At 46.9% G+C, this 21,002-nt stretch overlaps 1 protein-coding gene across 3 annotated transcripts in view; it reads left to right on the top strand.

Moving 5' to 3' along the window:
• The window catches only part of Lpin2 (lipin 2), a 43,825-nt gene extending 24,623 nt beyond the window's left edge, over positions 1 to 19,202 (top strand). For 2 of the 3 annotated variants that reach the window (XM_060368154.1, XM_060368155.1), the window contains 15 exons: positions 81 to 423; positions 2,755 to 2,854; positions 5,500 to 5,568; positions 6,271 to 6,458; positions 8,263 to 8,356; positions 8,759 to 8,828; positions 9,587 to 9,676; positions 10,448 to 10,530; positions 11,384 to 11,528; positions 12,109 to 12,257; positions 12,780 to 12,866; positions 13,656 to 13,808; positions 14,130 to 14,244; positions 15,521 to 15,624; positions 15,903 to 19,202. In XM_060368154.1, coding sequence (XP_060224137.1) covers positions 81 to 423; positions 2,755 to 2,854; positions 5,500 to 5,568; positions 6,271 to 6,458; positions 8,263 to 8,356; positions 8,759 to 8,828; positions 9,587 to 9,676; positions 10,448 to 10,530; positions 11,384 to 11,528; positions 12,109 to 12,257; positions 12,780 to 12,866; positions 13,656 to 13,808; positions 14,130 to 14,244; positions 15,521 to 15,624; positions 15,903 to 16,047 — 1,935 coding nt within the window. In that variant the 3' untranslated portion in view covers positions 16,048 to 19,202. The remainder of the gene's footprint in view (positions 1 to 80; positions 424 to 2,754; positions 2,855 to 5,499; positions 5,569 to 6,270; positions 6,459 to 8,262; positions 8,357 to 8,758; positions 8,829 to 9,586; positions 9,677 to 10,447; positions 10,531 to 11,383; positions 11,529 to 12,108; positions 12,258 to 12,779; positions 12,867 to 13,655; positions 13,809 to 14,129; positions 14,245 to 15,520; positions 15,625 to 15,902) is intronic. The other variant, XM_021653793.2, reaches the window with a different exon arrangement.
• The last annotated feature ends 1,800 nt before the right edge of the window (positions 19,203 to 21,002 follow it).

The raw sequence follows: 21,002 nt of genomic DNA, 5'->3' as shown, positions 1-21,002 counted from the left end.
AGCTAGTGTGTTACCATATAAATAAAATAAACCATAACACGTACATATGAAGTTAAATTTTAAACTATTCACTTTTGCAGGTCAGCAAGAGAGAAAGATATGACTATCATCCAAGAACAGCTACAATTACGCCATCAGAAAACACTCATTTTAGGGTTATTCCCAGTGAAGACAGCCTCATAAGAGAAGTTGAGAAGGATGCTACTGTTGAAGATACCGTCTGTACCATAGTGAAGCCCAAACCCAGAGCCTTGTGTAAGCAACTGAGTGATGCAGCTTCTGTTGAACTTCCTGAAGCACCTGTGGAGGCTCCTCAGATTTCATCTATATTAGATGCAGACCATGTTCCCTGCTCATCCTCAATAGAGGCTCCCGCAGAACCCAAACCAGCTGCTAAAGTTGACTCGCCAACAAAGAAGAGAGGTAACTGCTTGACATTGCACACTGTCAGTGTAGATAGTGCATTGTTTCACTGCTTCGTGTGCTAGGTGATAGCTGCCTGTGTATTTGTGATCTCCAGACAGAACCTGTCCCAATTTCATTGCAGCAGCTTATCCATTGTGTGTATTCTTTTACTCTCTAAAGTCCACCAGAACAAGACTTTAAACTGTGTTACTTTTGGTCTTCCGAGTCAATACTCAGTAGGTCTTTAAAGAAGTGTTTATTAGAGCTGGAGAGATGGCTCAGTGATTAAAAGCACTGAGTGCACTTCGAGCAGATTGGGTTCAATGCCCACACCCACATGGCAGCTCACCACTATAACTCCCAAGATCTGACACCCTCACACAGACATACATGTGTGAAGCAGGCAGGCACTGAAGTGTATAAATACAAAATAAATCATAGCCAGGCGTGGTGGCACACACCTTAAAAAAAAAAAAATTACTAAGAGGTAAATGAATGTGTTCCAACCAGCTGGTGGTATAGTAACAGTAGTACAGTTGTCAACACGAAGAATTCATATGTGTATTCCCCAAGTATACTCAGCATCTCTGCTAACTCAGGTCTGCCCAAGATTCATGTGCTGTCTTGAGTTAACTAAGAATGTTAGTGAGTGAAATCTTAAATGGCCGTTTTATTAAGTAGAAGTAAAAATTGAACAGAGAAAAAAAAAAAACATTTTCTCAGACACCTGATTAGCTGAAACACAAATCTCTTGTATGTTTTGTATGACTTAAAAACAAATATCTACCAGAGGCTGATTACTACCACCCACATGGCAGCTAATAACCATCTGTGGTTCTAGTTCCAGGGGACTCAACACCCTCTCTGACCTCTGTAGGCACTAGGCACATAGTCATATATCAGGCAGAATGCCCATACACCTAAAATAAAGAAAAATACTTTTTTAAGCATCCACTAATTATCAGTGCTTGCCCCCCACACACTAATTTTCCTCCTAAACTGGTGTGGAGAATGAGGAGCCCAGCCCAACAAACAATGCTCTTAGTTGTTTCAGATCAGGCTTGATACTAAGTGACACAGTTACCCAGTGAAAGCCATAGACTACACAGTCTGAATGCTGTCTCGGAGCCTATCTCGAGGAAGTAAAACCTTACCTTAAACCACCTATCATATTCAGCTACTACACTTTGAAGGAGGGAAAATGAAAAGGAACACCAAACGTTCCAGTATCACAAAATGATACAGGTTCAAATCATTCAGAAATAACTTGTCTAGAATAAGAGTGTGTCTGTCAGGGGTGTTTGTGCCCAAATCTGACATCGTGCTGAAAGGTTTTCACCAAAAGGCTGCGAACTGTTCGTTCTGCTCTCAGGACTGTTGAGGAACATAACCAGTTCTTGTGTGGTGCGTGCTTTGTTTTGATGTACAGCACTGTGCAGGAATTCACAGGAGCTCAGAATGGTTCCTGCCGTCTCTGGCTGTGTTCTCTCCACACACACCCCAGCTTTATTATGAAAGTTTTGTACATACGTTGGTGCATTACTTAATGGCAGGAGGTTGTCTAAGAAGTACATTACTAGCAGTTAGCACTGTGTGAACTTCATAGTGTTTTCTACAGTGTGAATCAATTGACCTGGCCCCTTAGTGCACTCAGGAGGTGAGGGAACATGAAGTGCTGTGGCCAGTATAGGACGACACTTGGGATTTCAGTGGGTAGATGGGAGTATGCCTTAAAGTGATGGTAGATAATTGATAATCCAGTCACTTTTGTCATTATCAAGCGTATTCTGTATGTAATTGAACTGCTGTCTAACACAGGGCTAGCAATGCCATACAAGTGTTTACGCCACCATCGTTGCAAACATGCTGTGCTACCCAAGATGCTGTGGTGTCACGAGGTGGGAGAAATTTTCAGGTGCAGTGTGATATTTGGGACTAGCATTGCGTATGCATCCACAAGGGTCATTGGGTGGCACAGTGCAGAGCTGTGTCTCCGTGTCCTCTCTCGACTCCCTCCCTCCCTCCCTCCCTCCCCTCCCTCCCTCCCTCCCTCCCTCCCTCCCTCCCTCCCTCCCTCCCTCCCTCCCTCCCTCCGTATCTCCCTATCTCTTGACTTAGAAACAGGAAGCCCCTGGACACCTAAGTATAATCTGTGGAACCACAGTCCCATCGGCAGACACAGAGGAAGGGAGAAACCGCATAAGCGAGGACAAGGACAAGGCAGCAAGCATTCTAGGGGCCTTGCTGTAGGCACATAGTGGCCCATCTTGTTTAGAAAACTTTATTTTATGGCAGAATTGTAAATAGAGAATAATTCTTACCTCTGGTGTGTTTCTCTTTTAATATCAGGTGTTCACAAAAGAAGTCAGCACCAGGGACCTGATGACATTTACCTCGATGACTTGAAGGCTCTGGAGCCGGAAGTGGCAGCGCTCTACTTCCCTAAGAGGTGTGTATGCTATGTATCAAGGAGACAGCTTGAGGTGCTTGTGCACTGAGGAGGAGGCAGCTTGAGAGACTCCGGTAGTGTCATCTGAGCAAGAGGAGTGATTGTCTTGCAGTTAAATCTGTTCATGTCTTCTGCTTTGGGAAGCTCATAAACAGTGTGTGCTTTGACTGTACAGACTTGAAAGTACTTGTTTACGAAAACATTTGGTACAGTAGGGAGAGAGCCAGGTGAAAGTGCTTGACTTTAGAATTTAGTGCTCCCTGCCCCGTGTGTGTGTGTGTGTGTGTGTGTGTGTGTGGTGTGCCCATGCACAGTGCACATTCACAGAGGTCAGAGGACAGTGGAGTCAGCCCTCTCTCCACCATGTGGGTTGCGGGGACCAAGCCGAGGCCGCCAAGCTCTGACGGCACTTTTACCTGTGCCACCCGCAGCAGTGGCTTGCTACTCCTTACACCACTAATAACAAACTGAACATACCTGAGGAAAGTCTTTGGCATTTGTTTTATTTAGGTATGTGCTTTAAAATAGTACATTTCAATTTGTAAACATTTTACAAAGAATTTCTTAACGCCTTGAAAGAGTGTGAAGCCAGTTCTGAACCTGAGTCTTAATAGGCCCCATTCTGGGGGACGCTGTGGCCTCATATCGCCCACAGTTCTACCATGTCACAGCACCATTCTGCCCGTCCCTCGTTATGTTAAAGCGACTTGCCTGTGAGCTTCAACACACTGTACATTGACTGTCTTCCCGTAGTCGCTTTGACCTTAGAGGAATTACTACCTAATACACTGGCCATAAAACCCAGTGTATTTTCTTCTCAGAAAGAATGGGTTGACTCTACTGAGCCTTCTACACAATTATATTCTTTCAAATGAGTTATTGAGAAAACAAACTTTATTTTTACCTGGAGTGGGAAAACTAGATTGACATAAATATATTTAATATTTTTAACAGGTATTTTTGAGAGGTTCTTCAGGTTTCTTCCTAACTCTGCAACATAAATTATCTTAAAATACCACCATGCTTCATTGAAGTAATAGGTTTTTAAAGATGAAAAATTGGAAATTGCTCTATTTTTTTAAGGGTAGGAAAAACTAAAATGTAATCTCTTACTTTTTCTCATGTTTCCAAGACCTTTTACTTTACTTTTATACTAGATTTTTTAAATATCCCTTTTAAGAAATAGAGAGCAAGGCCAGGCATGGTGGCACACACCTTTAATCCCAGCACTTGGGAAGCAGAAGCAGGTGGGATCTCTGAATTTGAGGACAGGGTGGTCTACAGAGATGGTTTGAGGACAGCAGACAGCTATATAATAGAGAAGGTCCATCTCAACAAGCCAAAAAGAAAGGGGGGAGGGGTAGAAAGACCCAGTCACTGTCGCAGTCCCGGCTGTAGTTTCCCGGGTAGGACCCTGTCTGTTCATTAGCCACACTCGGCGAAAGGAGTGACCGTGGGATGTGTTCCAGTGTGCTTTGCGGTGGTTGTCTCTCCCTGTTACTAACTGTCCTAGTTTATCCCGCCACGCTTTGACACGTGTCCCATCATTCCTGGGCATCTGGCAGCGTGCTGAGTCAGATGGCATTCCTCATGACACCAGCTGCTGCAGCTGATAAGCACAGTGCCTTACTTGGGGCAGCGTTCCAGCACTAGCGTTAGTGGGAGCCCCCACACAGGAGCAGAGAGGGACAAGAGAGAGGCCTCAGTGGGGGGGGGGGGTGCAGACCTTTGCCTCCCACGGTCACAGCTTAGTCAGGTGGCTCTGGGAGACCTTGTGTGCCCAGTTAGAGAACAGACAGTCATCGTCTGGTCTGATTCAAGTGTGGGTGTTGCCTCTCTGCCCTTCCCTGCATGGGTCTGCTGCACAGCCATATCTCAGGGGGCATGGCTTTCTAACCGTTTCTAAGAAAGAGACAATTTCTCCATCAGTTTCATGTCAGTTTGGAAGTTAGGTGCATTACTATAAAGAGAAAATTCCCCCAACCTGAAACTACTTCCTACTAGGAACATGTCTGCGTGCCTGCACTCTGCTGTTGCCTACCGCTGAACTTTTAGATGGTTTGTTTTGTTTCCAGAAGTTCATGTTAATTTCACCAGATGTGCCGTGTTTTGTTTTGCTTTAATAAAACTTAAAAAACCTTCTTGGGTTAGGGATGTGACTTAGTAGCCGATTACCTGTCTCACACACATGAGGGTCGTGAGTTCAATTGCCAGTACTAAAAAAAAAAAAAAAAATTCCTAGCCTTTAGGAAGAATTTGAACATCTCAAGTATTATACTAAATATTCACCAAAGTTTAAAATACTTAAAATGTTTGTGACAAAGAAGTGGGATGTGCCATTTCCTTTTTCACACGTAGGTTCCTTTACAAAGGCTTTCCAGACCTTCTGTGCGTTGCCTAGAAACACCCACATCACACACATCACACAGGAAGGCCCAGACCTCACTGCTGCAGATAGTCTGTTTCTCTAGATGCTTCAACTCCTGAGTACTTCTCTCCAGTAACTCCCGCCTCTTAAGTTAGTTTTAGAGTCCTAACATGAAGTTAGAGAAAGCCTTGGGGTTGGGAGGGCCGCTGTTTTCAGAGCACAGCCCTGGACCCAGTCATTTTCTGCCTGGTGTATATTGCCATGCCTTCTTTCCTAGGATGCAGCATCAAAGGGCTTCCAAATGTCAGATTTTTAACTCTCCTGTTATTCCATCATGGCAATTTAAGTAAGTGCTCATAACTCTTTTATTCCTTTAATTATAGTCACAAAGCCCCAGTTTAATGGCTGGCACTATCGTGAGTGACTTTGTGAAGTATTTACAACATTCACAGTTAATTTTTTTAATTCTTTAGAATTCAGATTCTCACTGATGTCATTTAAGATCTGATTTTTAAGCGTATTACTTTAAAAACCTGTAGAGAGTGGGGTCATTTGGGAAGATGGCTTGGTGACCAAGAGTGCTTGCAGTGAGAAAGTGTAGGAGCCTGAGTTCAAATCCCCAGCACCCACATAAAAAAGGCGTGACTGCTTCACATGCCTGCAGCTGCAGTATTGGGTGGTGGAGATAGGCAGATCTAGAGCTCTCTCTGGTTGACCAGCCTGGCCCAGATGGCGAGCCTGCGGTTGTGGGAGGGAAGAACCTGATTTAAGGCAGATAAGTCTGAGTGAGAAAAGACACCTGACTGACACTGTGCTCTGGCTCCTCCAGGTGTGTGTGCTATCCCGTGCCCACAGGCATGCACATGCCCTCATACACCCCAAGTCGGGTTTGATTTCTGGCCCTTCCTCTCAGGGGATAAGCAGTTTTGATCTGAGACCCTAGAGAACCATACACTAAGCCAATAATAATAATTAAAATATATATTTATTTATTTATGAGGCTATGACAAAATAAACACCTGTTCCTGCTTTCTTCCCTCTGCCACAGTGACACTGACCCAGGCTCCAGGCCGTGGCCTGAAGCTGACACGTTCTCAGGCTCTCAGTCCCCACAGTCTGTGGGGAGTGCAGCTGCAGACAGTGGCACTGAGTGTCTCTCTGACTCTGCCATGGACCTGCCGGACGTCACTCTCTCCCTCTGTGGAGGCCTCAGTGAAAATGGAGAGATTTCTAAAGGTATGCTGGACGGCTGGGCCTGGTCATCACTTGGTTTAAAATCTGTCCTTGTGCACAGACCTCTGTTCAATAAATTACTGGTGTGTGTGGGGGGGAACTACAGAGAAAGCTAGCTGTAAACATTTAATGGTGTTTAAATTCTCCGCTGGCCTGTGTGAGTGTGGGGTACTTTTTCATGAAGCCACACCCCTAGAGCCTCACCCTTAAGGGTTCTGGGCTATCTCACTGCCTTTGTGTGAGATAGTTTTGTGAGCACCTCTGCCTTGAAGCCTGAGTCACTCTCAGGACTTGATAACTGACAAGCTGTGCTGTCCGCAGAGCACTGGGGTGGGGTCACAATGCCTTGACGCTGCTCGCGTGTAAAGTTGCTGACGTATCTGTGGGGGTGGGGGCCCCCACTGCCTTCCTGACAAACATGAGGACTGTGTGTGAGTGTGGGTCATGAGGCGCTGGGGTGGCGGCTGTCCACTGAGTACACAGTGCCAGGATTTCTAGCAGAAAGTAGGGTTACCTCTGTCCCATGTTGCTCCACCTTTTGTTCGCCCACCTCCTGTGGGTAGAGTGAAGGCAGAGTCTTGGGCTTGCTCCACAAGTAGTGTGTCTTAGCTACACCTAATCCCTCCTTACTTTAGTGTAAATAACAACTGAGCTGCCTAGGTCAACCGCGTAGTCCAGGCAGATCTGCTTCCCTCGGTTTTCATGCCTCTTTCAACTTTATATTCATTTTAAATTAAGCTGTTTTCTCAATTTGGCCACTGGCCTGTGGTAGCTTTTTCTAAAAGGCAAGGTTTCCTTCCCAAGAACAACACCATCACTTCAACACTGTCCTTGGTCTCCTCTCCTTCAGAGAACAAAGACGTGAAGAAACACGAGGTGAACAGAGCCCTGCAGCTGCCTCAAAATGGCAGCTGGGTGCAGTGAATGTTAGAACATAAAGGATTGTGGTTTTTTGTTTTATTTTTGTTTGGAGTTTAGTTTGTTTGAATCCTAGCAATATGATAGTGTCTTTACTAAATATGGAAAATACAGCTTTTTTAAATTTAATTTATTTACTTATTACAGTTTATTCACTTTGTATCCCCACAGCACTATCTCGTCTTCTCCTGGGCCCACCCATCCAATCTTCTCCCCCTATGCCCTAGTCTCCTGATAGGGAAGGTCCTCCTCCCCTCCTATCTGACCCTAACCTATCAGGTCTCATCAGGACTGGCTGCATTGTCTTCCTCTGTGGCTGGCAAGGCTATACCCCCCCCTGGGGGGGGGACGGAGAGATGATCAAAGAGCCGGCCACTGAGTTCATGTGGGAGACAGCCCCTGATCCCTTACTAGGGAGACCACTTAGATACTGAACAGCCTGTGGGCTTCCTCTGAGCAGGGGTTCTAGGTTATCTCCATGCATGGCCCTTGGTTGGAGTATCGGTCTCTGCAGGACTCCCTGGGCCCAGGATTTTTGGCTCTGTTGATTGACTTGTGGAGCTCCTGTCCCCTCCAGGTCTTTCTAGCTCCCTCTTCTTGTGAAGTTCAAGGTTTGCTGCAGCAGGTACCTTTACAGCCTGGTCATCACAGACAAGGAGAAGGCAGAGAAGCTGAAGCAGTCCTTACCCCCTGGTTTGGCAGTGAAAGAGCTGAAATGAACCAGTCCTGCCTCTGCTTTTAACTATTAAAAATTCTGGAAAGTAGGAAAAAAAAATAGCTTTTCTACAAAGCCTTTTTTTAGGCTCATAAGTCCTTTAGCACAGAGCACTGTGAGCGTCCTGTGGGGTCTGTGCACTGTCACCACGCTGACCACTCCTTTGCTTTACAGAAAAGTTCATGGAGCACATCATCACTTACCATGAGTTTGCGGAAAACCCTGGCCTTATCGACAACCCAAACCTCGTAATACGGATATATAACCGGTAAATACCGTTACTTTGATCATTGCTAAGTACTCTCCAATATTAGCCGTCATGGTTTTCCCTGCTTTAAAATTTGTGATCCCATAAATGAGCCAACAAACAATGATTGGTGAGATGGAAGCTTCAGCTTATTTTTTCCTAAGTCATTGAAATGCTGTGTTTCTGTTTCATGGATATTCTGTTTTCTGGATTTTTCTCAGCTCAGAGAAGTTTGGTTTAAAGCAAATCTTCAAAATATAGTTGCTTGTCTCTTTATTGGAAAGAATGAGCAGTTTGATCTGTATTTTTCCACTTTTCCTGTAGTCTTTCACCCCTCCCTCTGCCTCCATCCTTTCTTCCCAACTCTGCTTTGCTTCTGACACCCTGTGTCTAATAGTTTTGTACATTTTTTGTTTCTCATAGTTACTACAACTGGGCTTTGGCTGCTCCCATGATCCTTAGCTTGCAAGTATTCCAGAAGAGTTTGCCTAAGGCAAGTGATGTGCATTTGAAACCTTCAAAGTAGCCATAACATGTGACAGTCAGAAAGTTTATATTCTATATTATTGGGCTCCATTCAAGGTTTTGAGTTTAGTACTTTATATCAGGGGTCCGAAGTGCTGTATTCGCCTACTGCAACCGAGGTAATAACCTGGCCTGCCACCTACCTCATATTTGTTAAATATTTATACCAATTTCTGATGTTGTATGAAAATTCAGAGATAGTGACTAAGAATGCTCATTGATAGAATACTTTCCTGAAAGTGTGGAGGTCTGAGTTCAGTCCCCAGTAACACAAAAAAGAAAGGGGAGTGGTAGGTTTTACTAAGTCATCAGTTAAAAAAAGTCAAGGGATGAAATATCTTTTCAGCATGGGAAGAAGCAGCAGAGTATGGGTGACTTCATCAGAAAGGTGACGTCAGTGTGGCCAGACTGTGGCTGAGATGCCTGTTAAACAGAACTGCCCACCACCAAGACATTTGTGTAATCAGCCAAAGACAAGAGATGAGATTGTCTGTCTGCTAACAGAACCTTCTGGTCCATGGGCCTCACACCACAAAACTGCCCTGGACCTGTCATTTGCAAAGGAGTACATTGCCTTTCCTTCTGAGCTACTTAAAGCACTAGATGGGTTTGGGATGTGTGTAGAGCATTGTTCATTTTAGAATAAGGCACTGTTCTGCAGGATAATGGTAGTAAGGGATTGGTGATTCACAGCGACTAGGTTGTATTGACCTATACTGTTTGTAGGCCACAGTCGAGTCCTGGGTTAAAGACAAGATGCCAAAGAAATCTGGCCGATGGTGGTTTTGGCGTAAGAGAGAAAGCATGACCAAACAGGTAATGAATCTGGTTTATTTTAAAAACAGCTCTTTTTCTGCCACTCATAAGAGGGCGGGCTACAGGCAGTGGCCTCGGCCAGCAGCTCCACTAGTGCTTTTACAGTGATGTGAGGGAGGTGTTTGAACGGCCATTTTTTAGGAAGGCTGGACTTAGAAGGTAGAGCTGGGGGAAGCCGTGTAGGTAGTCAGGGTGGAACCTGGGCAACTCTGACCCTGACTCTAGAGCTGTGCTCTTTTTCCTTCCTGTGTTACTGTTCAGGTGGGCAAGAGCTGGTAAGCCCGCATAGATGTCCATGCAGACATGCAGAGCATTCCTTTTAGCAAAGGAACAGGAGAGCAGGTTTGTCCAGAGACCCATACTCAGCGAGTCTTCATTTCTCAGAGCCTTCTAAAGAAGAGGGTTCTGGGAGCTTTGCCTGTTGTCTTCCAGAGAGCAGAAGGGGGGTCCTGCCTCACCCATTCCTATTTCTGTCACTGTGGTTTCTGGCTGACCCTTTCCCTTCTGCAGGTGCCAAGCAGGGGACTTCAGGTGTCTAGCAGAGATCTGGTATTGGGCCATTTCTAGTTTGTGGTTTAAATGGTGTTCTTAAAGTTTCCTGCAGTTCTGTGAAGATTGCTCCTTATAAGCAGCATATGATTTCTGCCCTTCAGCTACAAGTAGAAAGTCTCAAGTTTCTAGTCATGGGTTGAGGTTTTTGTTTCCAAGCAAGGACTGCAGCTGAAGTCTGGAGAAAACATTGTACACTGACATTGTCATTCTTCTTTCCAGTTGCCAGAGACCAAGGAGGGAAAATCTGAGGTCCCATCAACAAATGACCTGCCTTCCAGTGCTGAGGAGCCAACGAGGGCCAGGTGGGTGCCGTCCTTTCTCCTAGCTCAGAGCACTTGGGCAATCCCTGCTTGGCTGTTAGGGCAATCTTGCTGAATTTGTAGCCAGAAATACGTTTGTCCTACAGAGAGAGCTGACATTAAGTGATTGGTAGGGAAGAACTGCCTTACCTCAGCACTTGTAGCTGCCATGCCCATCACAGCCAGGATGGAGGAAGGCAGGGTTAGGGAAGGCTCCTGACACAGTCAGAGCTGTCGTCCTGGCATCTCAGAGGGGCATGCTAACACTTCTGAAGGGAGGCTTGGGTACCTCCCTCTCCTCTGGGCATTCGAGTTGGCTGGGCCTGAGGAAGACTGAGCACACTGTGTTTGCAAGTGCTTACATTCCCAGCCCTGTTCTCCACTCACTCCCACACGGTAATCCTAACCTGGGAGTTTATCTTCTCACTCTTCTACTTTCTCTTTGAAAGGAGTATAAAGTGAACTTACTAACTCTAGAACTGTTCCCTGCTGTGTCCAGTGAATGCCTTGGGCTCAGTCTACCTGCTCACTTTGCTCATGATGTTTTAAAAGATAGCGATGCAAAAGTAACTGGCCTTCTCAATGTATGGTGTCAGTGGTCACAGCATCGTTAAGTGGATAAGCGGTGGAAACAACTCTTGCCGTCCTAGAAAGGGTGGAAGTCCTGATGTTGCTCTTTGTTTTGTTTTGTGAGCCCAGCACTTCCTATATAGCCCAGGCTTGAACAGATGCTTCTGCCTCAGACTTCTAGGGGCAGGGATTGTGGACCTGTGACACTTGTTTATTTTGTCCTAAATGATAAAAGCCCTCATCAGTCAAGCTCCGTGCATCTTTGTAACTATTTGATGTTGGATAGGCCTGCAGAAGATGACACTTCTAGTGATGAGGGGTCACAGGAGCTGGAAGAAACAATCAAAGCTGACACCATCTCCATGGAGGCGACGAGTCACTGTAGCACAGCTTCATATAAGAAGTCTCTCCGACTCTCCTCGGACCAGATAGTAAGTGTGAGCAGTAGAGCTATGCTCATATAAATGCTCCTCTCTGGGAGAGCAGCACCCCTAGACCCTGGTGAGCAACTGGGGCTACTCAGAGCATGTGGCACAGGTTTCTTCCCACCCACACCTCCTACATCGGTGTCTGGAAATGAGCCAGGGAAAGAGTGTTTTTAGCAGGCTTCTTGGTGAATCTTCCTTCTCACTCAGCACAGGACCCCATGCTGCCTCTCGGGACTCAAAATAGCAGAGCAGAGACATTCTAAATGTAGTTTCCAGCATCTCACTTTGACATGTTTTTACTGTGAAATGGCTTTACTGGGGTGAGCATGAGGCTGTGGTCAGGGCGGTGATTAGTGATTTCAAGCGTGGTGAAAGACAGGGAGGTTTTGTTTATGGTGGGTATCAGAAAAACAGTACTCAAGCAGTGTGGCTTCCTCAACCATTATGACCACGTTTGAGTTTGGGCTAGGATATACGTGCTAACTCCATGAAACCGCATGCCCTGAGTTTGTTATAAAGCTTTAAACTCTGTTCCAAAGTATATATTTTCAGCTTTCTTTAATGTTATGTTTTTTTATAAAAGGCAAAATTGAAGCTCCATGATGGCCCCAATGATGTCGTATTCAGTATTACAACCCAGTATCAGGGCACCTGTCGTTGTGCAGGTACCATTTACCTGTGGAACTGGAATGACAAAGTCATCATTTCTGACATTGATGGAACAATAACCAAGTAAGCGTGAGCCTGCTGTGGGTTGCAGGAAGGATATGGGTTGGGGAGGCAGTCAGTCCTCAGTAATAAGGAGAGTGTCCTTTAGACCGTATGCCTTAAGATGTCATGTCCTGCAAGCAGCCCAAACGCAGTCATTTTTATGGCTGAGGAGGAGGCGTGTGGAACCGTATATGCAAACGACTTCTCAAAAGTACCTTGGAAAGGTTTGGCTATTTGATCCCCAAATTGTAGTGTTCAAAAAAGACAAACTTAAGATTTTAGGGATAAGAGAAAAAAAAGATATGCTAGTACCTTATCTCTGAAAATAAAGACTAGCTCTCCTGCCACACCCCACTTAGGAGCTCATTGGGGTGTATTAGCACAGGGCTGCTATGCAGCTTCATGGAATCAGGAGAAAGCCAACTTGGTACCTTGTCCCGGGTTTGCACCCCACTTAGTGCTCATTGACAGCTAGGATGGAAAATGGAAAACGTTTGGCCTTATGTGTTAGGTTTCTGGTATTTGTTTCTGCCCTCTTCCCAGGTCCGATGCTTTGGGACAGATTCTCCCCCAACTGGGTAAAGATTGGACTCATCAAGGTATAGCTAAGCTCTACCATTCTATCAATGAGTAAGTACCCTCCGCATATGTCCTTTGCCTCATTTTTGCTTTGCCCATGAACTAGAGAAAAACAGATCATCCATCTGTATATGTTGTGTGTTTATAGCCTAAATACTTTTTTTGGCTTTGTTTTCCAGAGAGTGCTCTTGATAGCCTATAAATGGGTTTCACCTGCCTTAGCCCAGGTTTAGTTACCACCAGCACCTGTGTAGTCAGAACTGCAACTATTTTTAGCTAGAATTTATCAAGAGAGCTGATTTTCATATTGTGGTTTATTTACTGATAGCATTAGGCATTCATAGAAAACAGTTTCTTAAGGGAAAAACTAGTCATCCTTTTTGGGATGCTAGGATGTCCTTGTTCCACTGACCTGGAGCTGCATCTTCAGCATGAGTTGAGAATACCATAACATGGAAATCAGAATGTGTCATTGCGTGATGTGATTTTACTCCCTGTCCTACAGAATGGTGTGTGTCTAAAAAATGTTCTTAAAATAAGACCCCTTGGATAGCTCCTTCGCAGCAAATACTGTAAAGGTGGCCCAGGGCTGTCCATTTTGGATCTTTCTCTGAACTGCGCGCCCCATGTATTTTGTCAGTGCCTTACAGGTTAACGTGACTCATTTTTGCATATACCTCTCTTTTTGTCCATAGTATGTAACCCTAACCTAAGTTCAGTGATTGGATTTTCAAAATAAATGAGAGGAACTTGATTTGAATCTGAGAAAAGAGAAAATGTTGTCCTGTCTTTGTCCAGAAGATGTAGTAACGAGGCTGTGTGTGTGTGTTTGTGTTTTAGGAACGGTTACAAGTTTCTGTATTGTTCCGCACGTGCCATCGGCATGGCCGATATGACCCGTGGTTATCTGCACTGGGTCAATGACAAGGGCACCATCTTGCCGAGAGGCCCTCTGATGCTGTCTCCCAGCAGCTTGTTCTCTGCCTTCCACAGGTAGCCTGCCCGTGGGGGCGCTGGGTCCTCCTTGGTGGTGGGAGCCGAGCTCAGGCCCAGTGGGGTATGAAGAGAACACTGACCTGGTCCCCCAGGCCGTGCCGTGTCTGTGCTTCTCTTCGTTCATTGACTATCTGAAGTGCTCAGTCAGGACAGTGAAGTAAAGCATGATCACTCAGATGCTCTGTCCTGAGACTCACTAGGATGAAGGCTGACAGTGCAGAAGTACTGAGGAAGTGGGTGGCTATAGCCTGAAAATCTTTCCAAGAACATACTGTAGGAAAAACTGCCATTTCTAATTTGGTGTCTTTTCTTGCTTAGGGAAGTGATAGAAAAGAAACCAGAGAAGTTCAAAATTGAGTGTCTGAATGATATTAAGAACTTGTTTGCCCCGTCCAAGCAACCCTTCTATGCTGCCTTTGGAAACCGTCCCAATGTAAGTGTCATTGGAGTGTGTGCTTGTACGAGCCAAGTTCAAGAAAAGGTGCATCCTGGGGCAGGCCCAGTCATGTCGTAGTTCTCGGGCCAGGTCCACAGGCAGAGTCAAATCTCCAGGCCTGGGGACTGGACCGAGAGCCTTCACATTCCAGACTGCACTCGACCTTTGAGCCTCGTTGTCTCAAACTCTTTGGCCCTTTTAATTTTTTTCTAAAAATCATTTGGATGAGTACTTTGCCTGTGTGTGTGAGAGAGAGAGAGAGAGAATACTTTGCCTGTATGCGAGTGTTCATATGCATGCGTATAAGTACTTTGCCTGTGTGTGTGTGTGTGTGTGTGTGTGTGTGTGTGCGCGCGCGTGTGTTTTACCACATGCGTGCCTTGTATCTGGAAGTCAGAAGAAGTTATCACATGTCCAGGAACTGGAGTTACAGATGGTTTGAGTCACCATATGGGTGCTGGAACTTGGACTCATGTCTTTCTGCAAGAGCATCAAGTGCTCTTAATAGTGAGTCATCTCTCTAGTCTCTTTTTAAATTTTTTTCTTGAGACAAGACCTCAGTAAGCTACTCAGGCTGCCCTTGAACTCATTCTGTAATGTAGGGAGCCTTTGAACTTGAAACCTTGCCTCGGCCACCTGAGTAGCCGGGATTACTGGTCCGTATTAGAGATCAGGCTTATTCAAATGCTCTAGCACTTGGGAAGCCCTGCAGTTCCCTGCTGACCCCAAGACTATACAGAAGGATGTCTTTCTTCCCCTCATCCTCCAGCCCCCACCTATTTTCTTGGGCAATTCTGCCTACATTCCAACTGGTTCTCTGCCTTAATTCTAACTCATTGGTTCTCAACCTTCCTAATGCAGTGACCCTTAAATACAGTTTCCATGTGGTAACCCCAACCATGAAGTTATTTTCATTGCCACTTATAACAGTAACAAACTTACAGTTGTTGAATCATAATGTAACTATCTTGATATGCAGGATATCTTCTAATCAACCACTGTGAAAGGGTCATTCGGCCCCCAAAGGGGTTGAGAACCACTGTGGTAACTGATTCTGAGCCATGCCCTTGAGTCCACACCAGAACCTTGGTGTGAGTACCCCTCTGCTTTGGCAGGTCTCACCCTCCGTTTGTACTGCATCCTGAGAGGGTGGGGGCGGGAGGTGTTCGTATCGTGGGCGTTTTCTGCTTCCCCATCCACTCTGGGTCTGTCGTGAGTTGACGCGGTGGTTCTGGCTCACCGGGAGCCAACTAAGTTTTCCTTTCTTCTACAGGACGTCTATGCTTACACACAGGTTGGAGTTCCAGACTGTCGAATATTCACCGTGAATCCAAAGGGTGAACTAATACAGGAAAGGACCAAAGGAAATAAGTCATCGTAAGTACATTCAGGTTGCAGCCCAGGTACAGCTGAGGACAGATGAGAACGGGGCCAGGCCTGAGGAGCAAAGCTATACCTCTTTAGTGGGTTTTCCCTGTGGATAGCAGCATAAGGACTGTCTTTACTGTGTGGAAGACAGGCTGGTCCCTGGGAGAGGGCTACCTCTAGGTGTTGAGTGGCCCTCTTTATCTGAAGAGCCAGCTTAGCAACCGATGGTCCTGTGCTGGGCAGCAATTGTAATGTAACAGCTGTGCCTTTTCCCCGACTCCTCCCAGGTACCACAGGCTGAGTGAGCTTGTGGAGCATGTGTTCCCACTTCTCAGTAAGGAACAGAACTCGGCCTTCCCGTGCCCAGAGTTCAGCTCCTTCTGCTACTGGCGAGACCCAATCCCTGATGTAGATCTGGATGACCTCTCCTGAGCAGGGCCTGGATGGTCCCTCACTTCCCAGCAGGGAAGGTCACCGGACCTCTTACAGATGAAGAGCCAGGCTGTCAGGAACCTGCTTTCCAGAACTGGGACAGGGCCCCGAAGCTGGCACTGCTGCCCTCTTTCTGCTTCCCAGGCCACCGCTCAGCACCTGGACAGAGGAGTAAGGGGGACTCCGCCCCAGTGGGAAGCCTGTGCTTCATTACCTATGGGCTCCCACATGCTTCCTGGACAGTGTGTGCTGGGTACCACTCTGCTGCCGAGTTTAAAAAGGAAGAAACCACAAGCTTAAAAGACTGGAGCAGCACATTACTACACCAAGTAAAGAGTTAAAATTTCCACCTCAGTTGAGACCGTTTCTCTCTGTAGCCAGGGCTCTCCCTGGAGGGCCAGGTAGTGTTGCCGGCTCTGTGTGTGTCCTCCTCAGGACACCTCCATTCTTCTCACTGAACTAGAACACCTGCTTCCTGTGCCAAGTTGGGCAGCCCCCGGCACCTGTGTGCCAGCACCGTGAGCCCAGCTGCACCAGCATGGGCTCTGGAGGGAGAGCACCCCGCATCGTCATCTCCTCACCTGTCCCTGCTGCACCCTGAGAGAGAAAGTCTGTTACTGTTGTGACCTCGCCAGAAGATCAGGCACATGTGTCATGTCTGCAAGTAGCAGGGAGAAGTTGGTTTAAAGCACAGAAAAGGTGGTGGCAGCTTCACCTCAGAGGTGCAGAAAGGCAGCTGCGCTGGGTCCTGGGAATAACCCTGTTCTCTGGCATTGTCACCTGCCTGAAGTGGCCCTTGGTAGGTATTTCAGAACAGGATTTTTGAGATTGTAGGCTTCAGATTTGCCAAGGAAAAAGCCTTTGGCTAGTGGCATTGATCAGCTATTTGGATTCCAACCATGTAATGAAGTCCATGGAGGCATGTGAAAGGAGTTCTGATGTGCCTGTTGAGAGCTAGCATCTCAGCAGCAGCCTCAGCCCATCACTGTGACTCTCGTGCAGATGAGGGCCCATGGGGTATGAGTCCCCCGGCCCGTCCTTGGCGGCAACACACTCTGGCATGGTGAGTACTTTGGTCAAGTGTTGGAACGATGGCACCGGGGAGTGATGTCCTAAAGTCTGCAGAGCCTGTGGCCATCTGGGTGTGGACAGTGCTAACGTCAAGAGAAGTGTTGGAGGAAGGCGCTCCAGTGACCGTCAGTGGCTCTTGGTCAGGGCCCTGCACTGGGAAGATGGAAGTAGAGCTTCTGAGCAGAGAGGGGCTGCACCTAAAGAGAGTTCTGCTTCAGCTCTGCGCGCCCCTGCAGAGGACGGCTGGCCGTACTGTGCTTTAGTTCGCTTCACCTAGAGCTGGCTTTGGAAAGGGGTGGTTATTTTCCAGATTGGAGAGTTGAGTGTCCCTGCCTCAGTTTAGTATTGCAGTTGAATGCAGAGACTGTGGTAATGATTCTGAATAAAAGAAGACAAACCCTTTGAAACATAGTTCTGAGTGGCAAAACCTGGAGGCACATACTCCCATCAAAGGGGTACTCCCCACAGTGCTGCTATCCCTGTCAGAGTTATTGGTGTCAGTAGTCGTAGGGAAACAGTTATGTTTATGTGAAATAAGATTCTGTGGGCTGGAGACATGGCTCAGCAGTAAAGAGTTATCTGCTCTTCCAGAGGTCTTGAGTTCAGTTCCCGGCAACCCCATGTGGCTCACAACAATCCGTAGTGTGATCTAATGCCTTCCTCTGGCGTGCAGGTGTACATGCAGGCAGAGCATTCATATACATAAAAATAGATTGTGCTAAAGCAGCCTTGTGGCACTTGACACCATGAAGCCGTCGGCACCCCAGGTGACGTGACACACCTTTGCTCTGGGGGAAGAACGAGAGTTGTGTGCACTTAACGTGAGCTTAGTCGGCTCTCTGTGTTACAGAAAATCTATCATGTTTCCTCCTCAGACCATTTCTGTTTGTCCTTTAGGGAGTTTTTGCTGAGCTAGTCTGTTTCCTTTTCCTGACACTTTCCCTTTGGACACATGGGCCTTTTCAGAAGGTCCCTTATCGGCTCGGGGTCTCCTGGCCGTACTGAGGTGGCTGATCTTCTTTCCCCGTGTCCGTTAGCCCTGCACTTGTCACTGCAGATTGATCAGTGGGTATTTAGGCTAATGAATGTAACTCTTCTTCCTTATTTAAAGGAGTCTTCTTGCTGAAAGGACATGATTACTATTACTGTAGTGTTATTAAGTATTAGGTGTGTGCTGAAAATCCATTGCCATTTGTTACAAATGACATTTGTTCTTTCTGTGAAAGAGAGATGCCCTCAAGTGTGTTTGCACACAAACCCTCAGATGGCTTGTTGCAGTGTCCCCCTTGTCTTCAGTGACAAGTGATGTTGAAGGGACAGACCGGCTTGTTGCATCAGTGGACCGCCCCCTTTGTCTTTGTCTTCGCAGTTCAGTCTGATTTTAGCGCTGGCTTTGATGCTGATTGTTGGAGCTTGCACTGCTGTGGAATTGGTGGCTGCTCTCTGTCAGGCTGTGTAGGCTGTACATGCCTGGAGTATGCACACGTAGGCCTGTGATCAGTACTGCATTTCCTGTGGTCTAACCCATCTTCAAAGTCAGTTGGAAAAAGAAATGTACTATTGTGATGACCCAAAACAAAAGCTGCTAAAAATCCTAAACCAGACAAGGACCAGAGCTGAGCATCAGGGAAGCTCCCATCCTCTGCAGCCCTTGCCCGTGGGGCGGGGCCAGCCTTCTGTAGTTCTCCTCAAAGCCCAGCGTCCAGAAGAGAAGAAACGGTTAAGGAGACAAGAGCACCCTCTTTTTGCAAGTTTATCATAGAGCTCTGGGAAGCCTTGTTTCCATGTTTTACAGCACACTGGGGTTTATTTAAAACCGGGTGAAGTAAGTGCTCTTCCAGGGGAAAAACTTTTTTTGACATGAAGGCAGAGGAAAGATTTCTTTTAAAAATTAGGTTCAGCTGATGAAGTATTGGATTGTTAGACAGCAATGTGACTAAGCAGCTTTAAGCTGTCAGGAATTGTAAACATCACTGCAATACCTTCAGTTATGGCAAAGATGTCTCCAGATGAATGGCTCATATTTTGGTGCAGTGTTTGATGTTCACAACACAATGTTACAATAATAAACTAACAAAAACTGAGTGCATTGGGCTCCTTCCTTCAGGGGACATTTGACCATAGTGCCAGAGGTTGACGATCATAATTGCTGGTATACATAAACCGCACATTGCCTTTGCTGACATGTTTGTCTAAGGAAGGACCTCTTCCTGTTGCTCATTTGTAAACCCTGGTTCTAGAAGTGAAACTAATGTGTCTGCCTTGTAGGTTCTGCCCAGAAGAGGTTTACCCTTCCATCACTTCTCTTACAGTCTGATTACCCACTGCCCCCCCTCAGAGCCTTTATTCAGCCCTTCCTGTGGTGTGTGTGGCAGATAATGGTCCTGATGTTTCCTTCTGAGTAACAGTAGACGCGGCCTCGATCACAACCCCATATCATGTAGCTGATGAGCTCGTATTCCGTCATCCCTCAGATCACTGGGCAGCAGATAGTACACCTGTTGGAGCACAGGGGCTATACTTGGTCCTAGAAAGGGTCCCATTATAAAGGAAATGGGGTTTCCTTCCAGACAGTTTTAAGGGCTGTGGGAGAGGAGCAGGCATCCATGCATGAGCCCAGAGGCCCCAGGTTGGCAGCCCTCACCTGCCTGCATGTGTGCCTCTTCCCATCGAAAGATGGCACACAGAAGCACAGGCGTGTGTTTAGACTGGTAGGGCCAGGCGTGAGGTGTCCGCTTCCCCTTCATGCTGCAGATGGTGTGCAGGAAACAGCGATCATCCTGGGAAGGCTGGCCGTGTGCCAGCCTGGAAGAGGTTTGAAATAACCCCTGCCGCATTCCTCCTGGCAGGTTCCATTTAGCGGTAGTCGTTTAAATGATGCCATTCGCTGACGGTACGAATGGGGCAAAATGTTCCAGTTTTTAGCAAGTGCTGCCTTTTTCCCAGCAACCAACAGCTCCATGATTTCAGAAGTTGCACCCTGAACCTGGTGGCCCTGTGGTGCATACCGGTCAGCCCTGCTTCTTGGGAGGACTGCTTGGGAGCAGCCTGGGTGACGTAACCAGAGTCTGTCTCAGATTCTGCAAAAGCTATCCAGAACCTTTAGCCCGAGTAAGTACTTAAACTCGGTTTATGCCTCTGACTCACGGTCACATGACCTGAGGGGTGTGGCAACTTAGGAGCCCCTCCCCCAGACAAGCTCCCTTTTCAAATCTGCGTCCTGCATGGGCTGTGTTCCGCTTTCATCCCCTCGGTCCTGCAGTGAGCAGGGCTGCTGAGGCTGGGCTCACTCTCCAGAGAGCTGGAAACACCTTTGCCAGTAGCAAAGACACACGCAGTGGAGGCCGGGGTTCTGTTGGCTCCTCTAGAGACCCGCCTAGGAGTGGGGAACACAGTGGCCTTGGGTCTGCTGTCAAGTCCCGCCCTCCACCCACTTGGCACTGAGTAAGGTCTTCAAAGAAGACTGTGAGGGAAAAGGGCAAAAGTATGTGTGTGAGCCAGCTGGGTTTTCCTGAAAGCACTGCTGCTTTGGGTTTTTCCATGAGTCATTTCTAGGACAGGCAGGGGTACTCTGACCTCTGTGGCCAACTCCTCACAGGGAGAACTCTAAAATGTGCAGCCCTTGGCCATCCTTCCAAACATCCAGCAATTTTTTATCAGACAGCCCTTGAAATCCAATGTGTTTTTACTGCCTTGGTCTCTTCTGCCAACTAGATTAAGAGCAAGACGAGGATTTTCCCTGTCTGCACCTTCTACTAGGGACTTGAGGGACTGCTTTTCCCTACAGGGACTGGCTGACCAACAGTTTTCCCCGAAACCTGGTCCGCAAAAGCCTTCCTGAGCCGAGTGTCCCGTGTGCCCAAAGCCTAGTGGGGCTGCTGGGA

This window comes from Meriones unguiculatus, chromosome 15, assembly GCF_030254825.1.
Source record: "Meriones unguiculatus strain TT.TT164.6M chromosome 15, Bangor_MerUng_6.1, whole genome shotgun sequence".
Taxonomy (NCBI): Eukaryota; Metazoa; Chordata; class Mammalia; order Rodentia; family Muridae; genus Meriones; species Meriones unguiculatus.
Note: the sequence above shows the minus strand (reverse complement) of the source record. Positions and strands in the feature narration are given on the sequence as shown.